The sequence below is a fragment of the Neomonachus schauinslandi genome, chromosome 10 (assembly GCF_002201575.2).
Source record: "Neomonachus schauinslandi chromosome 10, ASM220157v2, whole genome shotgun sequence".
NCBI lineage: Eukaryota > Metazoa > Chordata > Mammalia > Carnivora > Phocidae > Neomonachus > Neomonachus schauinslandi.
Genome location: NC_058412.1, coordinates 50,118,186 through 50,142,069, shown reverse-complemented (window position 1 = coordinate 50,142,069; position 23,884 = coordinate 50,118,186). Strand labels below are relative to the sequence as shown.

Sequence of the window (23,884 nt, the reverse complement as noted above, 5' to 3'; positions counted from 1 at the left end):
AAAACAGGGTTCCTGCCCTTGGTGAACACAGAATCTAATGGAGAAGGCGGATGATTGAACAAGTAATTATAAGAGAATTAGTAATGAAGGGACATACAAAATGTCAGGGACCCAAAGGGGGAACAATTAAATCTGCGTGAGGAGGTTGGGTAGAATTTATAAAGGAGATGACATTTGAGCCACGCTGTGAAGGAAGGGAAGGAGTTTGTCACTCCACCGAGAGAGCGCACTCTGTGATAGGCAGAAGGGGCCTAAAGCTCTCTCAGTTTGGGGATCGGGGAGGTGTGAAGAGTGGTCCTGGTAGAGGTTACATGGGGAAGAGTGACAGGAAAAGGAGACCGGAAAGACAAGCTCGGACCAGACTTGCTTTGCTAGAGAGTTTGCCCTCTGTTCTTTGGGCAACAGAGAGCTCACAGGCTTTGTAAGCAGGCAAATGACATGATCGTAATTGTGTTTTAAAGAAATAGTAGGTGGCAGAATGGAAGAAAAGAAATAAAGATCCTCAATGGCAGAGACATAAAACAGAACAAGAGAAGGAGTAAGAATAGAGTTTCATACTTAACAGAAAGAACCATGAACATATCCACTCCTATGCCCCTTCCCCAAAACCTATCATTACCTCCCACCAATGAAATTCACTGTCTCCTTTCACTGTCACTTCATCAAGCGGGCAGTGCTTCTCCACAAATATAGAAAGATAGATATAGGAAGTTGGTATTCAGAGAAATCACATGGAAAACCACCTTCTCCCTTTTAATGATTTCTATCAGGGGTGATAAGGAAAGGTAAAATTAACAGGATCACATGGAACTCTAACCACATGTGAATTTAGAATAAGAAAGCATGCATGGAAACACACACACACACATCCCAGCAGCACCACACTACCCACATGCACAAATGCTGTAGTGACCAATGATACTCAGTATATACTCTAAAAAGAATCATTATATATCCCCTTATCTCATAACACATATTTGCTTTTAATGACCTTGTCAATTTACTATGGTGTGAGATAATTCTTTTTAATATAGTCTTGGTGTACCAGTAGATTCCAAAAAACCACTTTCTTTCATTGTCTCTCCAAGTCTTCTGTGGTCTGACATCACTGAATAGTACAAACTATATAAGGAGTAGCTCATAAGGAGGTCATACCATTGCTATAGAAAACCTGCTGTTTGCCTTGACCAGGCCCAAAGCACAGAGGTCTGGGGAGAATTTGGGAGGCCTCTCTACGATTGATGTTTGGCTTAGATGAACATCTAATCTTCAGATTAAGTCTCTAGAGCATATTTTTTTAGCACAGTCTGGAAAATGGAGAAGTTGTACCTTAACTTTGCCAGTCAATAGCAGCTAATTTGCTCTTTTCTGTAGTGACACTGAAGCGAAGTAATAGTCTGAACATTTTTTATTACTAGCATGGGATTAAATTTCCCCAGATGACCACAATTTCCACAGACACTATGAATAGGGAATCTTGAATGTTTTGTCATAGAATGCTTTTAGAAAAACTAAATAACCCAAGTAAAAGTAAGAAAGAAAATCAGCTCCTACTGGCTCATTATAAAAACAATAACCAAAAAGGCAAAAATCATCACTTCTAATGGCACAGCCGTACCTCCCTCCTTCAAACTCATACAGTGCTTACATGCTACTTAATTTGGTGCTTAAATCATATGCTGCTTCTTACTAATAGTTAACTTTTTAGAAGTATCAGTCTCACCTTTCTTATTAGATTGTAATAAGCTAAAGTGAAATTACCAATGCATCATCAAATTGGATTGCAAAAAACTTACCCCAGGACAGGGCAGTGAGAACTGAAAATTGGGACACCTGTAAAGTCGTACCCTTATTGATATTTGTGGGCCACTCAATATTTTTCATGTATACAAAAAAAGAAAAAAAATGTGGAATGAAAGAATGAGGTACCCTTTTATACCTATTAAATTTACCGAAATATTTAAAATTTATATATTATTGACTCAGTGTTGGTGAGGTGCTGGAAAAGAGTGCATGAATACTGCTAGGTGTCCTTTAAGTTGGTATAACCCTTTGTTGTAGGAACCAGCCATACACTGAAAAGCCATAAAAATGTTTTTATAACTCTCATATAAATTACTTAAGAAGTAATTCAGATCAAAAGGACTTTAAGTATGACTATATACCCTACAACTTCAATGTAAAAACAAAACATTAGACATAACTTTTAAGTTCAAAAATAACAATGGCTAATTAAATGATAGAATATAAAACTGATATGCCCTTCATAATAAAAACTCTAAGCAAATTAAGAATTAAAAGACACTTGCTCAACTGATGAAGGATGTAAAAAACTTACACCTGTTATATTTAATGGTGAAAACTGACTACTTCCCCATTAAGATCAGGAATAAGTTCTCAGTACTCCTACTTGACATTGTAGTGGAGGTCCTATTGTGAAGAGGCAAAAAACAAAAGGCATCGGATTGGATGGGAGAAGTAAAAAGGTCTTTATTCACAAATGTCATAAACGTCTACCTAGAAAATCTCCTATTAAAATACTACTAGATCTAATAAGTGAGTTTAACAAGTTTGGAAATTCAAGGTCAACATACGAATACTAATTGTGTTTCTATACACTAGCGATGAACAATTAAAAACTGACATTAAAGGAACAATACAATTTACAATGAACATGAAATATGGTGAAATTATTCTTACAAAATACGTGCAAGATTTGCTAAAAAATACAAAGCACTGATGAGAGAATTCAAAGACATATATAAATGGAGAGACAGACTATATATATATATATATAGGGATTAGAAGATTCAATAGTGTCAGAATGTCTGTTCTTCTCAAACTGACCTAAAAATCCAGCAAAATCCTAGCCAAAATTCCAACAAGCTTTTTTGTAGTAATCGACAAGATGATTCTAAAATATATATGTAAAGGACCTAGAATAAACAAAAGGATTTTGAAAAAAAAAAAAAAGTTGGGAGAACTCCTGCCATACTATCTGATTTCAAGATTAACATAAAAATAAGATCAAAGGGTGCCTGGGTGGTCAGTCGGTTAAGCATCTGCCTTTGGCTCAGGTCATGATCCCTGAGTCCCAGGATGGAGCCCTGCATCAGGCTCCCTACTCAGCGGGGACTCTGACCCTCCCCCCTCTCGTGCTCTCTCTCTCTCTGTCTCAAATAAATCAATAAAATCTTTAAAAAAAAAAGTAAGATCAAGACAGTAAAAGTACAGACGCACGGATCAATGGCACAGAATCTAGAGTCTAGAAATAGAACAATACACACATGGTCAACTGATTTTTTATTAAGTGTGTCAAGGCAAATCAGCAGAAAAAGCATAGTCTTTTTAACCAATGGCGCTGGAACAACTAACTATACATTCTACATAAAAATTCAAAACATGACCATATCTTACATTATATTGAAAAATTAATTCAAAATATATCATCAGAGACCTAAATGTAAAACTTAACACTATAAAACTCCCTGAAGAAAACATTGGAGATAATCTTTGTGACTTTGGGTTAGGTAAACATTTCTTAAGATAGGACACATAGACTATAAGCCATGACAGAAAAAAATGATGTCATTATGAACTATGTATTATTAAAACAAAAAACTCAAAACTTTTCAAAAGATACTATTAAGAAAAAAATAAGCCACAGACTAGGAGAAAAAGTTGCCAAACACCTAACTGATAATGGACTGTTAATCAGAATATTTTAAAAATTATTTTAAAAAACTGGACAAAAGATTTGAACAAACACCTCACAAAAGAAGAGATATGGATGCCAAATAAGTATACAAAATCATGTTGAGCATCAATAGTCATTATGGGAATGCCATTAAAACCACCACAAGATACTACTACATACCTGTTAGAATGGTGCAGGTAACAAAAATCGACAATACCAAACACTAGTCAGGGTGCAGAGCAATTGCAACTCTCATATGTTGCTGATGGAAATGCAAAATGATACAGGCACTTTGGAAAAGAGCCTGATAGTTTCTTATGGTTAAACATATACTTTATGACCCAGTTACCTCATTCCTAGGTATTTACTCTAGAAAAATAAAAACACATGTCCACATAAAAACCTTTACACAAATGGCTTTATTCATGATATCTTCAAACTGAGAACAATCCAAATGTTCATCAGCTGGTGAATGAGTAGATAATCCCTATAATGGAATACTATTCTGCAATAAAAATGAACAGACTACCAATATATGCAATAATAGGGATGAATCTCAAAAGCATTCTGCTAAGTGAAAGAGGCCAAAATTAAAAGTATGCTTCCATTTATATGACAAAAACTACAGTGTCAGAGAGCAGAGAAGTCATTGCCAGGAGTTGGAAATGGGAAGAGGAGACTCATTGCAGAGGCATAAAGAATTTTTGGAGTGATGGAAATATTCTTGGCTTTTGTGGCAGTTACACAACTGCCTAAGTTTGTAAAAATTTACAGAACTGTCTATCTAAGAAGGATGAATTTTACTCCATGTAAATTATGCCTCAATAAACCAAAAGACAAATAAAAGACTGTCGCACCAAGTGCTGAAGAGAATGTGAAACACTCGAACTCTCATTCACCGCTGGTGGGTGTGGAATATGGCACAACCACTTTGGAAGAGTTTGACATTTTTTAAAATGAAGTTAAACATACTCTTAGCTTAGACTCAACAATTCCACTCCTTGTGCTACCCAAAAGAAATGAAAACACATATCCACACAAGCACTTGCACATGAATGTCCACAGCAGCCTTATTCATAATATTCCAAGACTGGAAACAACAAAGTGTTAGTAAATACAACAGGTGAATGACTAAATTATAATATATCCATATAGAGAAATATCACTCATCAATTAAAAAAATGAACTACTGATACATCCAATACCATGGATGAAACTCAAAACATTACACTGAATGAAATAAGACTATAAATTCTAGCATTTTACATATAGAATGTTATATATACTTTTTAGAGTCTTACTTTTAAAATTAATTTTATTAAGATATAATTTTATGTACAATAAAATAAACCTATTTTACACATACAATTCCATGATGTGACAAATATATATACCTATGTAACTACTACCACCACCACCAAGAACATTTCTATCATCCTAAGAAGCTCCCTTGTACTTTCTTTGTCATCAGTCCTGTCCCCTTGTCCTCAAGCAACCACTGACCTACTCTCTGTCACTACAAATTAGTTTGCATTTTCTAGAACTTTATATAAATTTTAGAATTGGATTATCAAATAGTTCCTTTTTATTGATGGGTGGTATTTAGGTATATCATAATTTATATAGTCATTCATTATATTTATGAACTAACCAACTGAAAATAAATCCTAGGCTATAAAAAAAAGAAGATTTTATAATAACGTATAAGCTTAAAATGCTGGAGTAAGCATTATCATGTAACTTAATATTTGGTAAGCACATAATCAAAGATAGTAGGAAACTACATCTTAGGGAGGTCAAATAATTTGCCAAATGTCATAGCTAGTAACCCAGGTTTGCCCAATTCCAAACTTCTTAACCACTATGCTGTCCTAACACCCGGTACAGGGTTCCTGGAATTTGTGGATATAGGAGAGCCCCATTTTTTCCTAATGTTTAAGGGGTTGCGACATAGAAGGGAGACACTAGAAGTTTAAGAGGCCAGTCAAGAGTTTTCTTTCTCCACACTTAGGGGATTTGGAAAACTGTTAAGTGCTCAGCATTTAGAAGAGACTCTAACTATGCTAACCTACTGGGAACAGATCCTAAGCCCCTGGATTTACTAGGATCTTGCCTATATAACTAGTTTGCCAGAGCCAGTTTTTCTTTTCCATGGGATAATCTTAGCAAATGTTACAGAATAAAATGTGAAAAGGGAACATCAGAAGCTAATCTAGGAAAGTGAACTGTCCTTTCACACCAATGCCATCCAGAAGAGCTTCATGCCCAAGTTCAAGTTCATTTTATGTTAAGAATCCCTTAGTCATATCTTAGAATGTCATACTATCTTTGGCCACATTCTCAATGTGTTATTTTGCTCTTGAAATCAAGAAAGACTAGGAAAGAAATGATCCTGGTTAATCAAGGAGGAGCTACTTTAAGAGATGAGAATCTCACAGATCTGACTGTTGGTCATCTCTGAAACGGGTCCCTTTGCAGCTCCCTGCCTGATGATATGCACCCTACAAAAGGCTCCTTCCTGCATATAGCTGTCTCAGGGAATCACTCTTTCCTGACTCTGCCTTTGCCTCTGCAACTTGCTCAGTCTAGTTTGCCTCCCACCAAGATTCTTCCTTTCCTTTGGTTCCTGTTCCACTTTTGCTTCTTCCTGGAGACTTAACACTTTTGACTGTCTTTTTGGTTCCCACTTTACCGATGTTCTCTGGTTCCCCTTTTCCAGTCAGTCCTATCTCATCTCTTTATGCATTTCTAGGAACTTGCCTAGAAGGAGGGTTTTAAACTTCAGATCAGGGTTCTAGATGCTCTTTTTGGTCCTTGTTCTCCAGGAGTCCATGCTTGCAACTGTGGCTCCCAGGTAGCAAATTCTCTTATAAATAAGGGGCTTCTTTCTTGGCAAATTGAAATATGCCCCAATTCCCTAAACCTAGCCCTTTGTTGTCACTCTCTGCTGCCCTCCAGCGGCTGTTGAGAGGATGCAGTGGCGAGTCGTTAGAGCCATGGCCTGGCTCTTTTGCCCTTTCCATGGCCTGTAAAAGTGCTCACCAGTAGGACACTAAGGCAGTGCAGTTAATGGAGATAAGACTTGTGTTCAGAACCTATTAGGTTTTAAATTCCGCCAGCCCTATGCAACAGCCTTTGATACCACGGCTACTCCCAGGGACATTCATTGGTGATGCCTCGTCCTTTCTCCTGAAGATGTGATTATCTCAGAAATTTAAAAATTCCAGGTTTGTGGGTATGCAGATTCACGCTGCGTGTTGAGGTACGGGAGAAACCCCCTGAGTTTCTGAGCTTGGCTTGCTGGGAGAATCAGAGAGCAGTACAGAGCTTTGCGCTAGCCCAGGCAGCATGCCTCACAGCTGACCTCTTACAATATAGCATGAGAGAATCACCAACGCTGTCTATGAGCAAAGGCAGAAACTGCCAGGTGGCTTTTACTACGCTTATGCTTACTAGCTCTTCCCACAGGAGCCGAAATGGAATGAAACTCTAGCCTCTGAATGGACAGACTTTGCTATGGGGCTATCCAGGGTGATGCTGGCACCATGCCCACTTTAAAAGTGACATTCTGTTGGAGCAAAGGGGTAGAAGGTTGTTGCAGACTAGACTCACACTTCTGGAAAAAGTCCTTCTAGCATCCACTGGAAGGACTGTTTGATGCTCTGCTGGAACCCCTAAGTGGCAGAGCTCTGCCTCTGGGTTAAAGCAGGAAGTGCTAGATGACTCTGTTGACCAAGCTTTAGATTAGACTTCCCATCTAACCCAAGACCGTGCCAATATGGGCTGACAGCAACAATGGATAATGTTAACCTGGGGGGCCCATGAGTTTCAAAGGCCAAACCCAATGTATTATTCATGGGAAAATAAGTCCAAAGTCTGGTGTTTTGTGTCCTGCTACCCAAAAGATTATCCACAACTGCTCCTAACTGAAGGTCCTTCACCCACTGCTTGTCTCCACATAACTGCCATTAATATGGCTTAAGGGCCCTAACAGGGCCCATAGTACCTGTCATTCAGGAGTCAGCACTTCCAGACACACAAACTCTAAAAGGGAGGGTCCTCAGAGAGGCTCAGAAACTACCTCTTTACCAAGCACAAATGTGCAAAGAACCAAATGTTTGCCACCCACATTCCTGCTAAGTGGCTATGCTTCCTCTCTGAGGAAAAGCAAAGCCCCTGGAAAATACACAGGGGTATTCATCAGACCTTCCACCTTCCTTTCAAGGACCCCAACTATTCTCCATTGTGAAAAATCAATGAGGAATCTACCTCTTATAAACTATCATGGTCTCAGTGTGGTTAGCAACCACTACTAATATTTGCTCCTCCTCTGATTTTCAACCTCTTGAAACAACTCCATGAGACTTTAAGAAATCAGACTTCCAAATTGCTAAAGTGATTTCCATAGTGAGAGGATAATGAATAGAAAATGGCCTTCCCAACATGCTGTGATGTCATTTGGCCCATTAAAATGTCTGGGTTTTTTCCTAGCATTTAAATGACATCTTACATGATTTTCTATACCGAAGATTCGTACTCTGCTTGGATATTATTTCATAAGATCCTGGTCGGGGAAAAAAAAGGATTCTGTGTTAAAAAAAAAAAGAGCCCTGAGACAGAATTTCTGAGCTCACCTCTTCTCTAGTTAAGAGGTTGGTATGAGGTGAGACAAAGTTTCAGCAGTTTTAGCATAGACTCTCCTCCAATCAACCAAAGGTGTTTAGTAAATCCCAGAATGTGTTACATATTACTGGCAATTCCTTCTATGAATGTTCCATGATGGCCCATTTATAATATCCCAAGCAAGGTAAGGAAAGAGACCTATTTGCAGCAGCTGCAGTAGCATCCCAGTGGCTGAAGACCTTATTTAGCTGGGCCCCATCCTGTGTTTGCTGATCCAACCTTGACTTATACGAGGTCAAAAGTCAAGCTCAGTGGAGTCTATTCTCAGTAATATTCCTATTTATATTATTTACAGAACCAGACCAAAGGTGTTAGCTTTCCCCTGCTCGGGAACAGGAATTATTTGCTGTCAGAGCTTCCTTTGAGGTTAAAGGTATCATTCTGAAGGTTACTGCTGTCTGTCAAAACAACTTGGGCAAAACAATTTTGTCACAACCACCAGAAAACCCTGCTTTCAAATGCCAAAGGACCACCTTTTGAAGAGTTGCAGGCTGACTATCTTTTTTATGCCAGGCTGCCAAATCATAGCTACAAGTTCTTTGCTGGAAACCTGTGTTATCAGTGTACAACAGACTTGGCCTTGCCCTGGGGATCATGCCAGAAACCTCTGCAGCTATCCCTAAAACTGACCAATATAGCATCAATACAAAAAAAAAAAAAAATCTAGATCAAATGACATCCCCTTGGAGCACGAAGGCCACGTGAAGGGAGATTTTGGCAGGAGCACAATGTTGAAAAGGCCTGCTTTAAAAGCATAGGTAACTACACAAGAATAGGAGCTCCACAAGGGCAGGGACTATGTCTGATTTACTGCACTGTACCAAGTATACCACAATATCCACTATAACAGTGCCAGGCAGAGTGCTCAATGAATGAGTGAATACTTCTGATTCGGGAGGTCTGTATCTATATCCAAGTGTTCGCTATGCCTACGTTAAAACATGGACTATAGTCTGCAGGAACCTTTAGTAACTCCGTATCAGCAAGAGATCTGTGCAGGTAGTCTGATATTATTACTTTATCTTCTTCTAACCACCAAATGCCTTCGGGATATGATGACTCTGGATTTCATTTCCAAAATGCCATCTAACCACATATACATGCTACCATACCATGCTAACAGGTACACATACCATACCTCCATGGTGTACGGTAGCACAAGATTGTGCAGACAATCTTTTCCAAAATAACGTGCTTAATGGCCTAACCCATTCCTTCTGACCCCACCATCCACATCTGTCGTAGCAATGACATCTTCCAATTCCATGAGTTATCAAGCTGTTTGATTTCTGACCCTGGTGCAGATGACTCCCAATTTTACAGGCCATTATTTATTCAAGATCATACACAATCTGGAGGTCAACAGAATACTTCAAGTGAGCACTTGGAGAGTATTTCTACTGACAACATTACTGGTCCAGACACTTTACTACTAGAGGATTTGGGGATTTGCATACCACTCTGTCTTCCTCCACTAAGAACATCCTTTCACAAAAATATTCCCTTATTGACTCCCCACACCTCTCATTTTCTCCACCATGACTCCTTGGCAACTGCTCGGGAAACACTTGGGAAAACTACAGGCCACCCCCTCCCCCAAACCCCAAGTAACATCCCAGCAGGTTAAAAACCAGTATTAAGAAGTACATGTGGGAAATGGCTTTCTTTGTGTTAAATACAGCTTAACCATTGCGATGAAAAAATAGAAGACTGCCACCTGAGGCCTTGTAAGATGTGAGCCTGCCCTACCCTGACCCAGGCCTCCCCCTATGTAGTCTCCTAGTTTGGGCTTGTTTAGACTGGTTAGGGAGAAACATTAAAAAAGAAATTCTATTTATTATATATCATTTTGTAATGTGCTGTATCAGACAAATTCAGTTTTTCTATCAATGGGTATCCCACGGAGGTTAAAACCTAAGTGGTTATTAAGCAAGATTTTTCCACAAGAGCCAAGAGCAGTCAAGCAGAGGGGGAATGTTCCTCTTCGTGGGCATGTGTTCATTAGACTTGTGGGGAGGGCAAAAGAAAAGAGTAGGCAATTTGATTCCAAAGGCAAAATTTCATTGAATAGGATCAAAATAGGATGGGGAATAGGAGGGGCAGTTGTACATAGTTGGGTTCTTGAGCTGTTCTCAAGTCTGCATACCTTTATTAGCTGACAGGACTGAGTTCATCTGTATACCTCTAACAGGAATAACATCAGAATTTGTTCAACATCTCCAAAGAAACATACAGTTATTTCTCTCAGGCCCTATAGTTGTTTTTAAGGCAAGTTAAGCGCCCGCAATGGAAATGCACCGTGTTTACTTTCGACTGAAGGTTTAGAAATTGGGGAATAACTGGCCTAGGGGGAATGTCACTGGCTCCATCTATAAAAAGCCAGAGATATCTTGGGATGGCTTTGCTGTTTAAGAGTCGTTGCCAACAAGCTCCATTCAGGAGATCTGATGCAATGTCGCAACCTACTTCATTCAGCTCTATAAACACTTAGTATATCGGAAGTAAATCACAGTCGGGGCCAAGGGACAGAAAATGTTACTGAAGAAAAGAACCCATTCAAACTTCTGTGGGTCAAATATGTAAGGTGAACAGCCAGAACTTAAAAGAGCAATGTAAATAATTAATTAATCTGGGGAAGTTAAGATGCCCTCACAATGAATGTGAATAACAGAAATGTGAAATATTCCAGGGTGGCCCTCAATAAGCAGGGTTTGATGAGAAGTATAAGACATTAAAAAAAAAAAAAAAAAAAGAGGTCCATGAGGAAGCTGAACAGTAAAAATAAGGAAAGAAGAAGAGAAGTTAAGAAATTGGGGTTTAAAGAGATTAGTCTAATACTTAAAAGGAAAGATAGTCGAGATCCTAGTTAAACCTACCCCCATCTGTTTTCAAACAAAACTTAAAACTGTTTATTTTCTATGCTTAAACGCTTTCCTTCCTCACCAATGCCTGGCTTTCTTTCAGTTTAACTTTCCACTTTTTAAATGATTTTATACATTTTATATATATAAAATATATATAATTTTATATATTTAAATGATTTTAAATATTTTATAACTACTTAGGCTCACAAAGACCTCTCCATTCTAAGGCCTCTTTCTGCATTTATAGATACATCGTTTGTATAAACGATGTATCCCAACCAGAGGACAAGCTGAAGTCGATTTTCCCACTCCTTCACTCTGGGCTGGCCCGGTAACCAGCTCTGGCCAATAGAATGTGGTGGGAATGACGGCTTGCCAGTTCCAAGTGTCGACCTCAAGGGGTCTGCACCTTTCCCCCTGCTCTCTTGAAAACTGCCAATATGTCACATGATCAAGCCTGGGTGAGGCAGCTGGTGGATGAGAGATCACATGGAGCAGAGAAGAGTAAGTCTAGCTAAGGCATCCTAGACCAGGCAGTCCCTAGGCAATCTAGTGCCTGATCTCAAGGTACGAGTGAGCCCACTGAACCTATCCTGATCGCCAATCTGTAGAAACTCGAGTTAAATAAATGGTTCTTCCATTAAGATAATACATCTCAGGGTGCTTTGTTATGCAGCAAAACATAATGAAATAATTGAAACATACACAATGGCTCCATCCTTCCAATGTAATACTTATGACAGTGTGACTTATATTAAAATTAAGTATCTGCTGACCACCTCTTTGCTCCTGGAGGACAGAGACTGTATTATATTCATTTGTGGACTCCCACAGCACCTGCGTTTGCTTTGTTCACAGGAGGCACTCAGTGTGATAAAATTAAGTTGAAATGAAAATCAACTTAAGTTCAAATTCTATGTTCATCAGCATTATGCACTTAATGCTTAACAACCGAAGAAAAACACAAACCATAGCACCATTGAAGAATCAAATCACCACTGAGAATCTACTATTGGTCTTGTACTGTAATTCCAATTACAAAGCATTAAGGGCTGGCAATTACCAGGACTTGGACTGCACACGCCATTTCAAGATCGTTAATAAGTGAGCCCTTTAAGGTATCCCTGTCGAGATTTCACATTAACCCAAGTTTGGATTTTGATAGAAATTTGCACATATATTTGACATAGGAATGTGAAGTTGAACCGCAATCCTACTTTTAGGTACTTGGAAGTCTAGAAAGCATAAAGTGGCAAAGGAGATTTTGATTTGTACTGTCTAGTTCACGTTATTATTACAGCAGGTTTTCTACACCCAGAAGTCTGACAAATAAGAGAAGTAGCATTTCCTGTGTTCATGTGCATTAACTATGAGGTGCTATACATGTGTAAAATACCACGAAAGCTTGTGTATTTAAAATGTCATTTCACTCTTTTCCTGACGAATGAGGAAACCGAGAATAGACAGGACAGGTGGGAAAGGATGAATACTTTCGCTGTCCATATCTAATTTGCTTTCTAACTGAATTTCTATAGCTTTTAAATGACACTCTGCTATTATAGTCTATATAGAGATGATCGCATCAAATGGTCTACGTTTTGATTATTTTAAAAATCATCATTCACTTGATAGTGTCTGAAACACTCTAAAGCAAGAGGACGTGACAGTCTGATCAGAATGAGGATGCTCATAAACCAGTGAGGCAAATGCAGTCGGTGACAGTGGAAGAATACCTTGGCTGCCCTGCGACTGTGGTGTCCCGCGTGGACCTATACCCTCTATAACTTGCCCTAACTTCAACTTCTGCCTTTAACTTCTGCCCCGTCTGTTTAATATTGTTATCTCGGACTAATAAAGGACATGATGATGAAATCAGTTAATAAGCTAGAAAACTGAATCAGGACCTAAAGAGGCCGGGACCGGCTAGAATGATAAAAATCTATGTTGTTAATAATATGGAAGAAAAATGAAATCAACTGTATAAGGACTACATGAGGAATGGGTAACAATGCTACACAAAGACTCAGCTGCTACCAGAGGATGCTCAATAAATCAGGAGAGGAAGCCTATCCCCCAGACTGTGATGCATGAATAAAAACATAAAGAATCAAAGGGTCAGAATTAAGTGAGACAGATTTTAGTCAACTTAAGAAATATCTTTCTAATAATCAGATTGTCCTAAGGCAGACCTTGCTGCTTTGGGGCGGTGAGTTCTCACAGTCTGGGGTGCTGTATAGGGTTTCAAGTATCAAGCCAAAGGTTATACTGCATGATTATTAAAATTGGCCCCCAACCCCAAAATTCTGTAATTCTATTATAGGATTCTGAAGGGAACATGCAAAAGGACAATATACTCAAGGACACTTAATCGTGCTTCATTCGAGGTCAAGATATCTCCTCTGGGGACATACTCCAAGGTTCTCTCCTTATGGTTTGAACATCTCTACAGTTCAGAAGTCTCCTTCTAAAAGGATGCTCATTTAAAATAAGTTATGAGAACGACCAAGATGGACTGCAAAGAGATTAATATTTGCAGCATGGGATGTGGAGGGATCATTTTTCTCACAATGATTCAACCTACCTGAGGCCTGCTGCTAATGAGCCTCAGCCTGAGAACTGGAGAAGTTTTTCAAATGATCTAGGTTAGAAAAGTTTAAGCTGTTTTAACAGAGACAGCCATAACTAGAAATTAGGTGATAGATTCAATAGGAAGAGGCATACTCTTCTTATGAGTAAAATTTTGGAGTTTTGGTTTCTCCTGCTAAAATATCATAAAAGGAACTCAGAACAGAAATGCAATGGCAAATAGGAACTTACACACAAACTACAGTCCTCACTGAGAGCTCACAAGTATTTGAGCATTCATCCCCGGCTCAGATCCACCTTATTTTGGCTGTGCTTCTAACTTACTCCCTTAGTTAACATTTTCTGCGAACACTAGTTGCTTTCCATAGGGACCAAAACCACAAACTAGTGAGAATGACCACGCTTTCTTCTCATGAATAGCAAGAAAGGAAAAATTTTTCCTTGGATATGTCTCTCCAGTGAAATTCAGTGTCTGCTTTCCAAGAAAAGCCAATTGGCTCAGAAGTTTCTGAGAAGAAACAGGGGAGAAAAGTCCAACAGATAACACTCCATAAAACCCTAAAGCAAAAATCCCAATCTTTCAGCCTCACATCTGCCAAGGGGTTAAAACCTGACTGTCTCTGTTGAGTTGCTGAATCCACAGGTGGAAGGTCTTAAGTGTGGAAAGAGATACCCAGCTCCATTTGTGACCATGCTGGGAAAGCCTTTATGTGTAAGAGAACCCCCACCTCGGCCCCCAAATACTAAGTTGACACACGTTTCTGGGACGCGGCCTGAATCCTCAAACTTTGGCGGGTCTATAGAGACACAATTTTCTGTTTTCTGCTTAACAGGGCTTTCCAGAATTGTCATCAGATGACAGATTACACCACCCATCCACAAGGATTCAGGGGTAGCTCAGGCCATCCATTATGGGTTAAAAGCTGTTCCGGCATGAATCGAGTCACAGTGGTAAGGAGACTACCAATACAAGGGGTCCTATAGCTTTAAGAAATACTCTGGGCATCTAAAAGTTTTCAGAATGCAAACTATGTCAGCTCTGAAAACAAGAGGCACTGCATCATTATGGCAGGAGAAACAAAGCCAGCCCCCTTTTTAAAACAGACAAAAAAAAAAGATTGTTTTAATAGGAGAGAAGCATCAGTCATTGATTCTTACTTCATTCACACTTTTTATCCAACCCCATCCATCTTCAGAGTGAAGAGATGACAGAGCCCAGTTAACTCTCTCCCTCTTTCGGCCCCCGCCCATCCTGTTCCTCTCCACCCAAACCACCAAGGCCTACCAACCTACCCATTTCAATCTGCAAGCAACAGCCCTCCAGAACGATTCTTTCCATCCGATGGGCTTGCGAAACTCGGGTATGCCCGAGTACCGGCTTTCATCAACATTACTTTAAGAGGGTTGCCCGTCAGGTAAGCATGACCGGTCGGGGCCTTTGCTAATCACCTTCTAAAACCACCACTTAGTCACTCATGGCTGACCACATTCTACAAAGGAGGGGATGGGAAGACATAAGGCAACAGAAAAAAGTCAACAAGCCAAACCAACACTCCAGAATGTAAAATATTTCATTTTTCTTAAATAGTGCCGCCCTCATTCTATCTGCAAACAAAAGTCCTCCGGGCAGGCAGTCTCTGCACCAGTGCACCTGCTCAGCATTGGTCTGCGGAGTTATCTTTCTGCTGTGTCTGCAGAAGCCAACTGTAGCACAATGGGTCACATCACTTGAGGGTCACTTGAGTCCCTCTACTCTCTGGGTCCCTCCCTCCTCCCACCTCCTGCCTTCCCTTCCACTCACAAAACCTTTAACTCCACCATAGCTAAGGATCCCAGATAGCTAAATAAAAGAGGTGGCCTCAAACACAGGGGAAAAACCCTTAGGTCTCCAGTGTGAATCGCCAACGCCAATCCCCCTCCCCTCCCCTTTTCCTTAAGACCTGATGGTCTTCAGTCACACATCTTAAAAGAAAAACAAAAAACAAAAACACAAAGACTTACTTGTCTCAAGTCGATGAAGGCCAACTGCAGCGTGTCCTCCTGGAACCCAGGCACCGGGCCGGATCTGGCAAACTCTGTGGGAAAGAAAAGAGGATAAAAAGCGCCTTTAACTAACCATGGACAGGGAGATTGGCAGACGGATGACAGGGAAGACAAGAGAGGCTGGGGGAGAGGAGGACCAAGCTTCTAAGGAGTCATGTCTCTCTCCCTTCAGCTTCTTTGTTTGCCCTTCAAAATTCGTGTCATCAAAACACCATTAATTCCAGCATCCTGACAGCAAGGAAACTGTACTAATTCGACCTGAAATTTATTCCCATGAGCCGCGCTGGGCTTCAGAGTATTTGTTTTGTGAATGGACAAACAACTTGCAAAGGAGGAGGGAGTGGGGGAGAGAAAAAAGTTTTCCTCTCAACACAATAAAATCTTCAGCTGTGAAACTCTTTTCAGTTCCGAAAGCTATTTATATTTTAGATCGCTGAAGGAATTTTCTAATTTCACGCCTGTCACCTCATTCCCCAAGCATTTATCAAAAAATATTCCCTGCCACATCATTAATTATTCCCTCACTGATTATTTGTATTATCTCATGACTGCATTATTGCCAACACACACACACACACATACACACACACACATACACACACCCAGCAGAAGCTGTCCCGATCCACTGCCTGGCTCTTGAGCAAAGGAGTATTTGCAGATTTGAAAAGGCCCATCTAAATAAATCTCACTGCAAAGCTTAGGGAACATTTGCACATGTCCATCCTACTAGTGTATTCTTTGTCCTTGACTTCTACTTCTTTTCCATTCTTGAAAATTCTTTTTTCTCTTCCCGCTACCCCAATTTAGTCTTAGGTCAAAGAGACCACATGAATGCTATTTGTAATTTACGGTAGTGCCTTAGGTACATGCTCAGTTTATGACGCTGACTTCTACATCGTTAACAAGAAGATAACTGCACAGGGCTACAGGGACAAACACTAGTAACAGTTAAGAATGTCAAGTTTTATCGTCCCTAAGCCCGGCTTATTATGAAATCAAAAGGTCTTGTTTAAGCTCCCTACACACATGCACGCACACACGCGCGCGCATACACACACACACACACCATGCAGAGAGAGAAAAAATTCAAGAGTTGGACAGTTACTATGTCTTGAATTCTCTCCGTAAAGCCAAAGTGTGATGGACATTTAACATCAATCTACTATTTACCTCAAAAACAACTCAAGTATTGGCTCAAAGCATATATGAAAAGGAATGTTTTCCTTTCAATTATGTTTTTCTCCAGGAATGAATTTAAGAAACTATACAGATTCAGTATCATACTTTTCTTTTGAAATTAAATAAAAATCCATCAAGATATTTGCATAAATGCCTGGAAAAGTATTTACAACATCCAGTAGCTGGATGTATTTAAATGATATTTGTGAACAATTATAGGAATATCTGTTTTTTAAAAATATTTTCCATCTGGGGCTTCTTAGACATAATTGGTTTTCATAACACCCTTGTCCCACTTGAAAAAAAAATAATGCTAACAAGTTAAGTTGGAGGGATTATGGAAACAACATGTGAAATGAAATTTAATACAATTTATTAAACTAATACATAGCACAGATGTATTCTACAACTGTACACAAAATATTCTTATTTTAGACATTTCAATAAAAACGACTCTTGTAAGTGGAAGGAGATAAACTACATTTAGCATGATTAGCAGCACTAGGTTTCTATTTGCATTGAAAAGAAAATTCAAGTGCCATTTGTAAATTAATTCTATCATATTACAGCCCAAATGACTCAAGTTTTAAAAGAGTAAAATCCTACAACCGTACAAATACTTGATGAGGGCCATGTTAATAAAAAGCCTGACTACTCCATCCTTCCTATTTTGCAATAGCCATTATGTGTGCTGACCTTGTAGACAGCGGCTGTTCAAGTCAGATGTACAATTTTCCCATACTCTGCTCTTACAGAAAGCAGTTCTTTGAATTATAGTCACAGCCGCTCTTTTTGACAGCCTTGATTGTCAGTGGTCAGCTTAAATAAGTTTCTCATGCCTGCTGGTTTCATCCAAGGTCAGGAGCTTTCCCCCATTGCTCCTGCGTGAGTCGAGGCTATGTTGCATCATTTGAAGTATGCAATCCTCTCTGTCAGTAGGAACCTTTCTTGAGTCAAAAGTAGCCACTATCAGGGTGTTCTGCATACCTACACATGTCCAACTCAACAGAATTAACCTGTGGTATGTGGTTTGAATTCTTGAGAGCTGGCTACCCATTCTCACATCTCCTTCTTGAACATGCTCCCTGGGGTTAAGAGATGACACTGCCGAAACCACGCAGGAATCCAGACGTGATACATATTTAGTTCTCAGAGTCTCCCTTTATAGGCCTCATTTTTATGACACACTGAATCTTCCAGATTCAGGTTCCCAGAGGACACAGTGGCCTTTTAGGTTTGATTCTCCTTTTATAAATCAAAGGGAATCAAAGAGTGACAATTGCATCAAGGTATGGCCAAGTAAAGAGATTGATTTCACATACAGTTTATGGAAATGTCTAATTACTGTATATTCAACTTCATGTTTGTATTTTTTCTCATTGTTTTGTGTATATAATTCTTGTCTTCTCATGTAGATAAGTAAACTCCTTAAGGATAAGGACCATATTGCTGAACCTAACAAGTACTTAAAATAGCAGATGTTCAACAAATACTCATTTGTTAATTAAATAAATTACAAAAACAGCAAGATTCGTTAGTCACATATACTCTTCACTGCCAGTGAAAATCTGTGGATTGTAATAGGTAATGTGTCCTTAACATGAGTATCAGTAAGCAGGCTTTAGGAATTTATGAGCTCCTTAAAATTAGGTGCACAGTGATTGAGGGGATGGGTTTTGAGGTCATAATATCAGAGTTTGAGCCCAAGATACTGGGTCTGTGGGCATGGGCAAATTACTTATTCTCCTTAAAGCTTCAATGGCTTTTTCTCAAAAATGAAGAAAACAGTGCATTCCTTATAGTGCTACTATGAGGATTAAATGAAATAACACATATAAAGCAGTTGGCAAAGTGCCTGGCATATCATAATTGATTATCATTACAATTAGTTTTCTGTGTGAATATACAGTTCTCTGGGAAGAAGGTTCATAGCTTTCACTGAATTCTCAGGGGGCTGGTGACCAAACAAAAGTTAAAGAAACGCCGTTATATATCTAGGACAAAACATCAGAATTAATTCAGCTACCGTTCAGTGATGAGTTAGGGAGTTAGCACTGCAAATTTATTTATAGGCAAATATTTAAGTCTTTCACTTACAGGAAGCTGATATGACTAATTAACAGTATGTTAGCCACAGCACAGTAATTTTTATTGGTGTTACTTAAGAATTGCAATAAATGCATAAAATCGATCTCCTCTAATTTTCTGACTCAATATACCTTTAAAAACATGGCTATTCTCCTAGAGTTAACTCTTTAGATATACAAAAAATGCTAATAGCATAAGGAAGTGTGAATATTTTAAATAAGTGAACATTTGTATATAGTCTGATTCCAACCATATAAAATATAATATGCATTGAAAACATGACAGTAAGCGTTCATTTCATAATGTTAACTGAGGCTGTTACAGACAGAAAGATTACAAGAGGGTTTTATTTTTCTTTATATTTTATAAACTTTTAAAATGAGTACCGACCACTTTCATAATCAAAGAAAAGGAAACAGAACACACACACACACACACATACACCAAAATTACTTAGTGGTGCTGATTTAGTCATACTTTATCTAGTGACGAGAGAGAATAACTTGTTCAAGATTTAGCATTACAGGCAACTGGGATTGGTCTGCACACACAAATTCCCAGAGGTTGCTTGACAGAAAGAGAAGAAAACTACACACTGGAGGGGGGCAAAAAGCCCCAGTCTATGTAATAGGCTGATGCCTACATAAACTGATCACATGTACACACTAGAAGCCTCTCTTCAGCATCACAAATAGAAACCTTCCTCCTTTTGAAATCATAAAAGGGGTATAAGTATGCAATCGTGACTAAGTGGAACCAATGTACATATGGGGCACAATGGACAGTCCCTTTCTGGACTTGTCTCTAGATTCCAAGATCTATAGCAGGTTTTCAGTCTCTAAGTGTTTCCAACACCAGTGTTTCCAAAGCCTGGAGTTCTGCAGAGTAGCCAAAACATCGCAAGACTAGAAGGTGTTTGCTCTATTTCACACAGACCCAAACCCGGACTTTCGACCAGCATGTGTCACTTGGGGACTGAGTCAAGGTTCCAGTGAGGCTGGCAAGAAAGCTTCCTCTTCAAAACTTGGTTCAGATTAGCAGAGCTCCTGACTACCACTGACACATTTTCCAGAGGGCTCTGCTCTGCCCAGCAGCAATTTCCTGCCCTTGTATTATCACCGTAGGGACTCTCGGAGTCGGAGCTGATATCAGGGCTTAACTCCAAGAACCAATTTGCAAATGTGAAAAATCTTTTAATGAGGAAACTGCCAACTCATTGAAGTTTATGAAGGAAATCTTTTCATTAAAAAAATAAATAAAAAGGAGGTGTAAAAGTTACAGAAAAGAAGGTATATTGTTAAGTGAAGGTACAAGTGGGGAAAGAAAATTACACAAAAGAAGTATTTTACTTACCAAATATTCAACATTCTTTCACATTCTTATGTACACTTAAGTCTATGAGATTTGGCAATCATTTTTAAAAACAATATTAATTTCTCAAAACTATCCAGTAGGTTTACATTCCTAATAATCTTCGTATTATAATGACATAAAATTACCGAAAGAGAAAAAGAAGGGATTCCATTAATTTCAAAATGCTTTCTAGACTTCTTGAAGGCTGACCTTATAATTAAGTAACACTATCAGGGGGGAAGGCAAAAAAATTAAATAAACTTTAATTTTAAAATTATCTGGTACATTCGCATTTGGCTGAAGAAAAAAAATTATAAACACCACAGAACGCTAATTAGAATAAAATGATAGTCAGATTAGAAGGGGCTTTGAGAAGTCAAAATGACTGCCATAGTTTATAATCTGTATATCTAGATAGGACATCTGGGAGTTTATCAAAAGCAAGTTGTGAGAAACAGAAAATAAAACTAGTTCTTCTGAGCTGACTCAAGGAGAACAATCATGTTTTTAAGGGTCACAAAATGACAGATCTATTTAATGCAAATTATCCATAGAACAAGAACAATTTTCAAAAGAAGAAGAGCAACAAGGTAAAATTTATTTCAGAAAAGAAAACTAGGGGTGCCTGGGTGGCTCAGTTGGTTAAGCAACTGCCTTCGGCTCAGGTCATGATCCTGGAGTCCCGGGATCGAGTCCCGCATCGGGCTCCCTGCTCAGCAGGGAGTCTACTTCTCCCTCTCCTGCTCCCCCCTTGTGCTCTCTCTCTCTCTCAAATAAATAAATAAAATCTTTAAAAAAAAAAAAAAGAAAGAAAAGAAAACTAGTATGATATCTGACAAATAGGTAAAATAGCAACTGTTGGAGAAAACCACAATTGGTTTAAATAAGAGGAAGTTGAAAAGACAGTGGGCAAAATTGTAACCAGAGGTCCCTGGATACCGTCCTTTACTTTTGCTGCCAGCAAACGTCCAGGTCAGATAATGGACAAGATAGCATCACCGGCTCTCACAGAAGGGATTTGACGTTTGGTTCTGGCAAACCAAGTGAGAAAGAAAACTCAGTACCCAGGAGCCCAAAGTATGTTGGCTACTTGTTTATACCTTAGGATCATGTCAGGTCACATGTGGGTTTTGTGGGATTGAAAAAAATAAGAGCCGCTGTTGCTGTATTAACATAATGGTTTCCTGGTATCTGGCTCCCTGGAGCCACAGGTAAAGGGTGTGCCAGACTTCGAAGCGTGGCTCTGGGGAAGCTAACCCCTTCTTGCATCACTTCACAGTGGCTCCACCAAGCTAATTACAGAGAGGAGTTGATAGACTCCACAGGGAATCCACTCAGGGCCCTGCTGGTCAGAGAAAGGTCGGCCAGCACATAAGGAAGTACGAACGAACAAGACAGACATCCAGGGACAGGAAAAGGGGAGTGGGAGGGAAAAACACCTTGCAGATGCCACCGATTCTATGTGTCTAAGTGTGCTCACACGGACATGCGATCATAAAAACCAGACAGCTTTATTTAGCCAGGGGAGGACTCTGGGCTGCACATTATTCTCTGCTTTTACACACCGTAAGTACGTAACTCACTGCACCTCCCACCCAAGAAGGGCAGAGGAGAGCACAGGCTAACTCGAACCGATTCTCAAAGTCCTGGGAGAGAAACCTGATGAAAAGTGATGACACTAAAATCTGATTGCAGATGCCAAACCAGTACTCCAAACAGATTTACAAATTACTATTAACATTTAATGGTCTAAGTTCAATTCTCCAAGCTCCTTTTGCTCTGGAAGACCACGGAAAGCGAGGACAGAGAGATGTGGCTTTTTAATTAAGAAAGCTTAATCTCCCATAAGCGAAGAAATGGCCCCCAGCAAGCAGGAACTTCCGTGCTGCTGCTAAGTAAACAGGCCGATCAATCTCCACCTGGCTGTCCCCAGAGGGGACCGCCGAGAGGAAAGGAGGGTCCCGGCACTTTCAGGACTGGTGTTGGTGACAGCACATATTCACCTGGACAGGAAAGCTGTTTCATGAGGAATAAACCTAGAAAAGCAGAGAAGCTGATTTCTACTTCTCATTTAACATATAAGAAGAATCTGTACACAGTTTAATGAAATTGGTTAGCTGAATCTAGGAAAGCAAACTAGAAAATAATTCTGTTCAAGACTGAAAAGACAGCAATGATGTAAGTTCCTACCATTTCACGGAGTCCAGGGGGCACTGGGTGTGTTTATGGAAATAAAGTGCTATTCTCTGTCTGAAGAAATAATACTTTACATGATGGATAAGAATCCTTAGCTGCCATCACTAAATTAAACAGAGTAACTCCTGTATTGTGTGGTTCTTTGCAGAGGAAGAAGGGTTGAGGAAAGTCAAGACCGTAACGAGTGGCAGAACAATGTCATGCCACACGGCAGTGGACTTTACCTTAATATTCCACAGAAAAATAACAGCCAAAAGCAGAGCAAAAGATGACCTAGGAATCAAGTCTACAATCTATAATCCTGAAGCTGAAGGAAGTATTTGTAAACTACTGAGGACTTCGACGGATGAGAAAATTAAGGCCCAAAAGGTTAAGTCAGTGACCTACTTAGAATCTGATCCTTCTGAGTCTGTCCTTCTATTATTTCAATATGCATGTCCCACCTGGAAGGTCTAGAAACAAATATTCACTTTACATGTTCCTTTATATGCATTTTAAATATTCCTTCTTACTTAGGAATAATAAAATCATAAAAACATACAGATCTGTATAAAGTCATAATTTTCCTCTGAAGTTCCTGAATGCTTCACAATTTTGCAAAATAAGGGCCAATTTCATAATATATCTTTTAAAATTATGGTGAAGAGAAGCTTCTCCCAATTAGCAATCAGCAGTGCTTCTGTGTATAATCTCTGGAAAGTGGAGGACCTGCCATGAGAGAGGTGGGCTTCCTGAGAGATGAGAAAGACTAGTGCTCTGAAGTAGTAACTTTATATCCTTGACGTTTTTACTATGCTTTTAAGGACTTAATTTTATCCATGTGTTTGTTCAGCACTGATGATTCTGCTGCATGAACATACACACAAAGCTGTGGCTATCTGAAATTTTACAGAAGGATTTTGAGAAGGATTCTGCAGGTCATTTAACATAACAGTGAAAATCAATTTTCTAAAAACTGTCCAAATAGAAATGCAAGCCCCATGTGTAATTTTAGAATTTTTAGAATTTCTAGTAGACACATTAAAAACAGAAACAAAATAATTAATTTTAAAATTAATAATATATCTTGTTTGACCCAATATATACAAAATATTTCAATTTTAACATGAAACTAATATTTTAGGGGCACCTGGGTGGCTCAGTCGGTTAAGCGTTGGCCTTTGGCTCAGGTCATGATCTCAGGGGCCTGAGATGG

The 23,884-nt window shown here is 39.2% G+C and overlaps 1 protein-coding gene across 4 annotated transcripts in view; it reads right to left on the bottom strand.

Annotated features, from left to right (window-relative positions):
- The window catches only part of EXOC6B (exocyst complex component 6B), a 618,113-nt gene that overhangs the window by 142,634 nt on the left and 451,595 nt on the right, over positions 1–23,884 (bottom strand). For all 4 annotated transcript variants that reach the window (XM_021699245.1, XM_021699246.2, XM_044918888.1 and 1 more), the window contains one exon: positions 15,832–15,905. In XM_021699245.1, the coding sequence (XP_021554920.1) occupies positions 15,832–15,905 (74 nt within the window). The remainder of the gene's footprint in view (positions 1–15,831; positions 15,906–23,884) is intronic.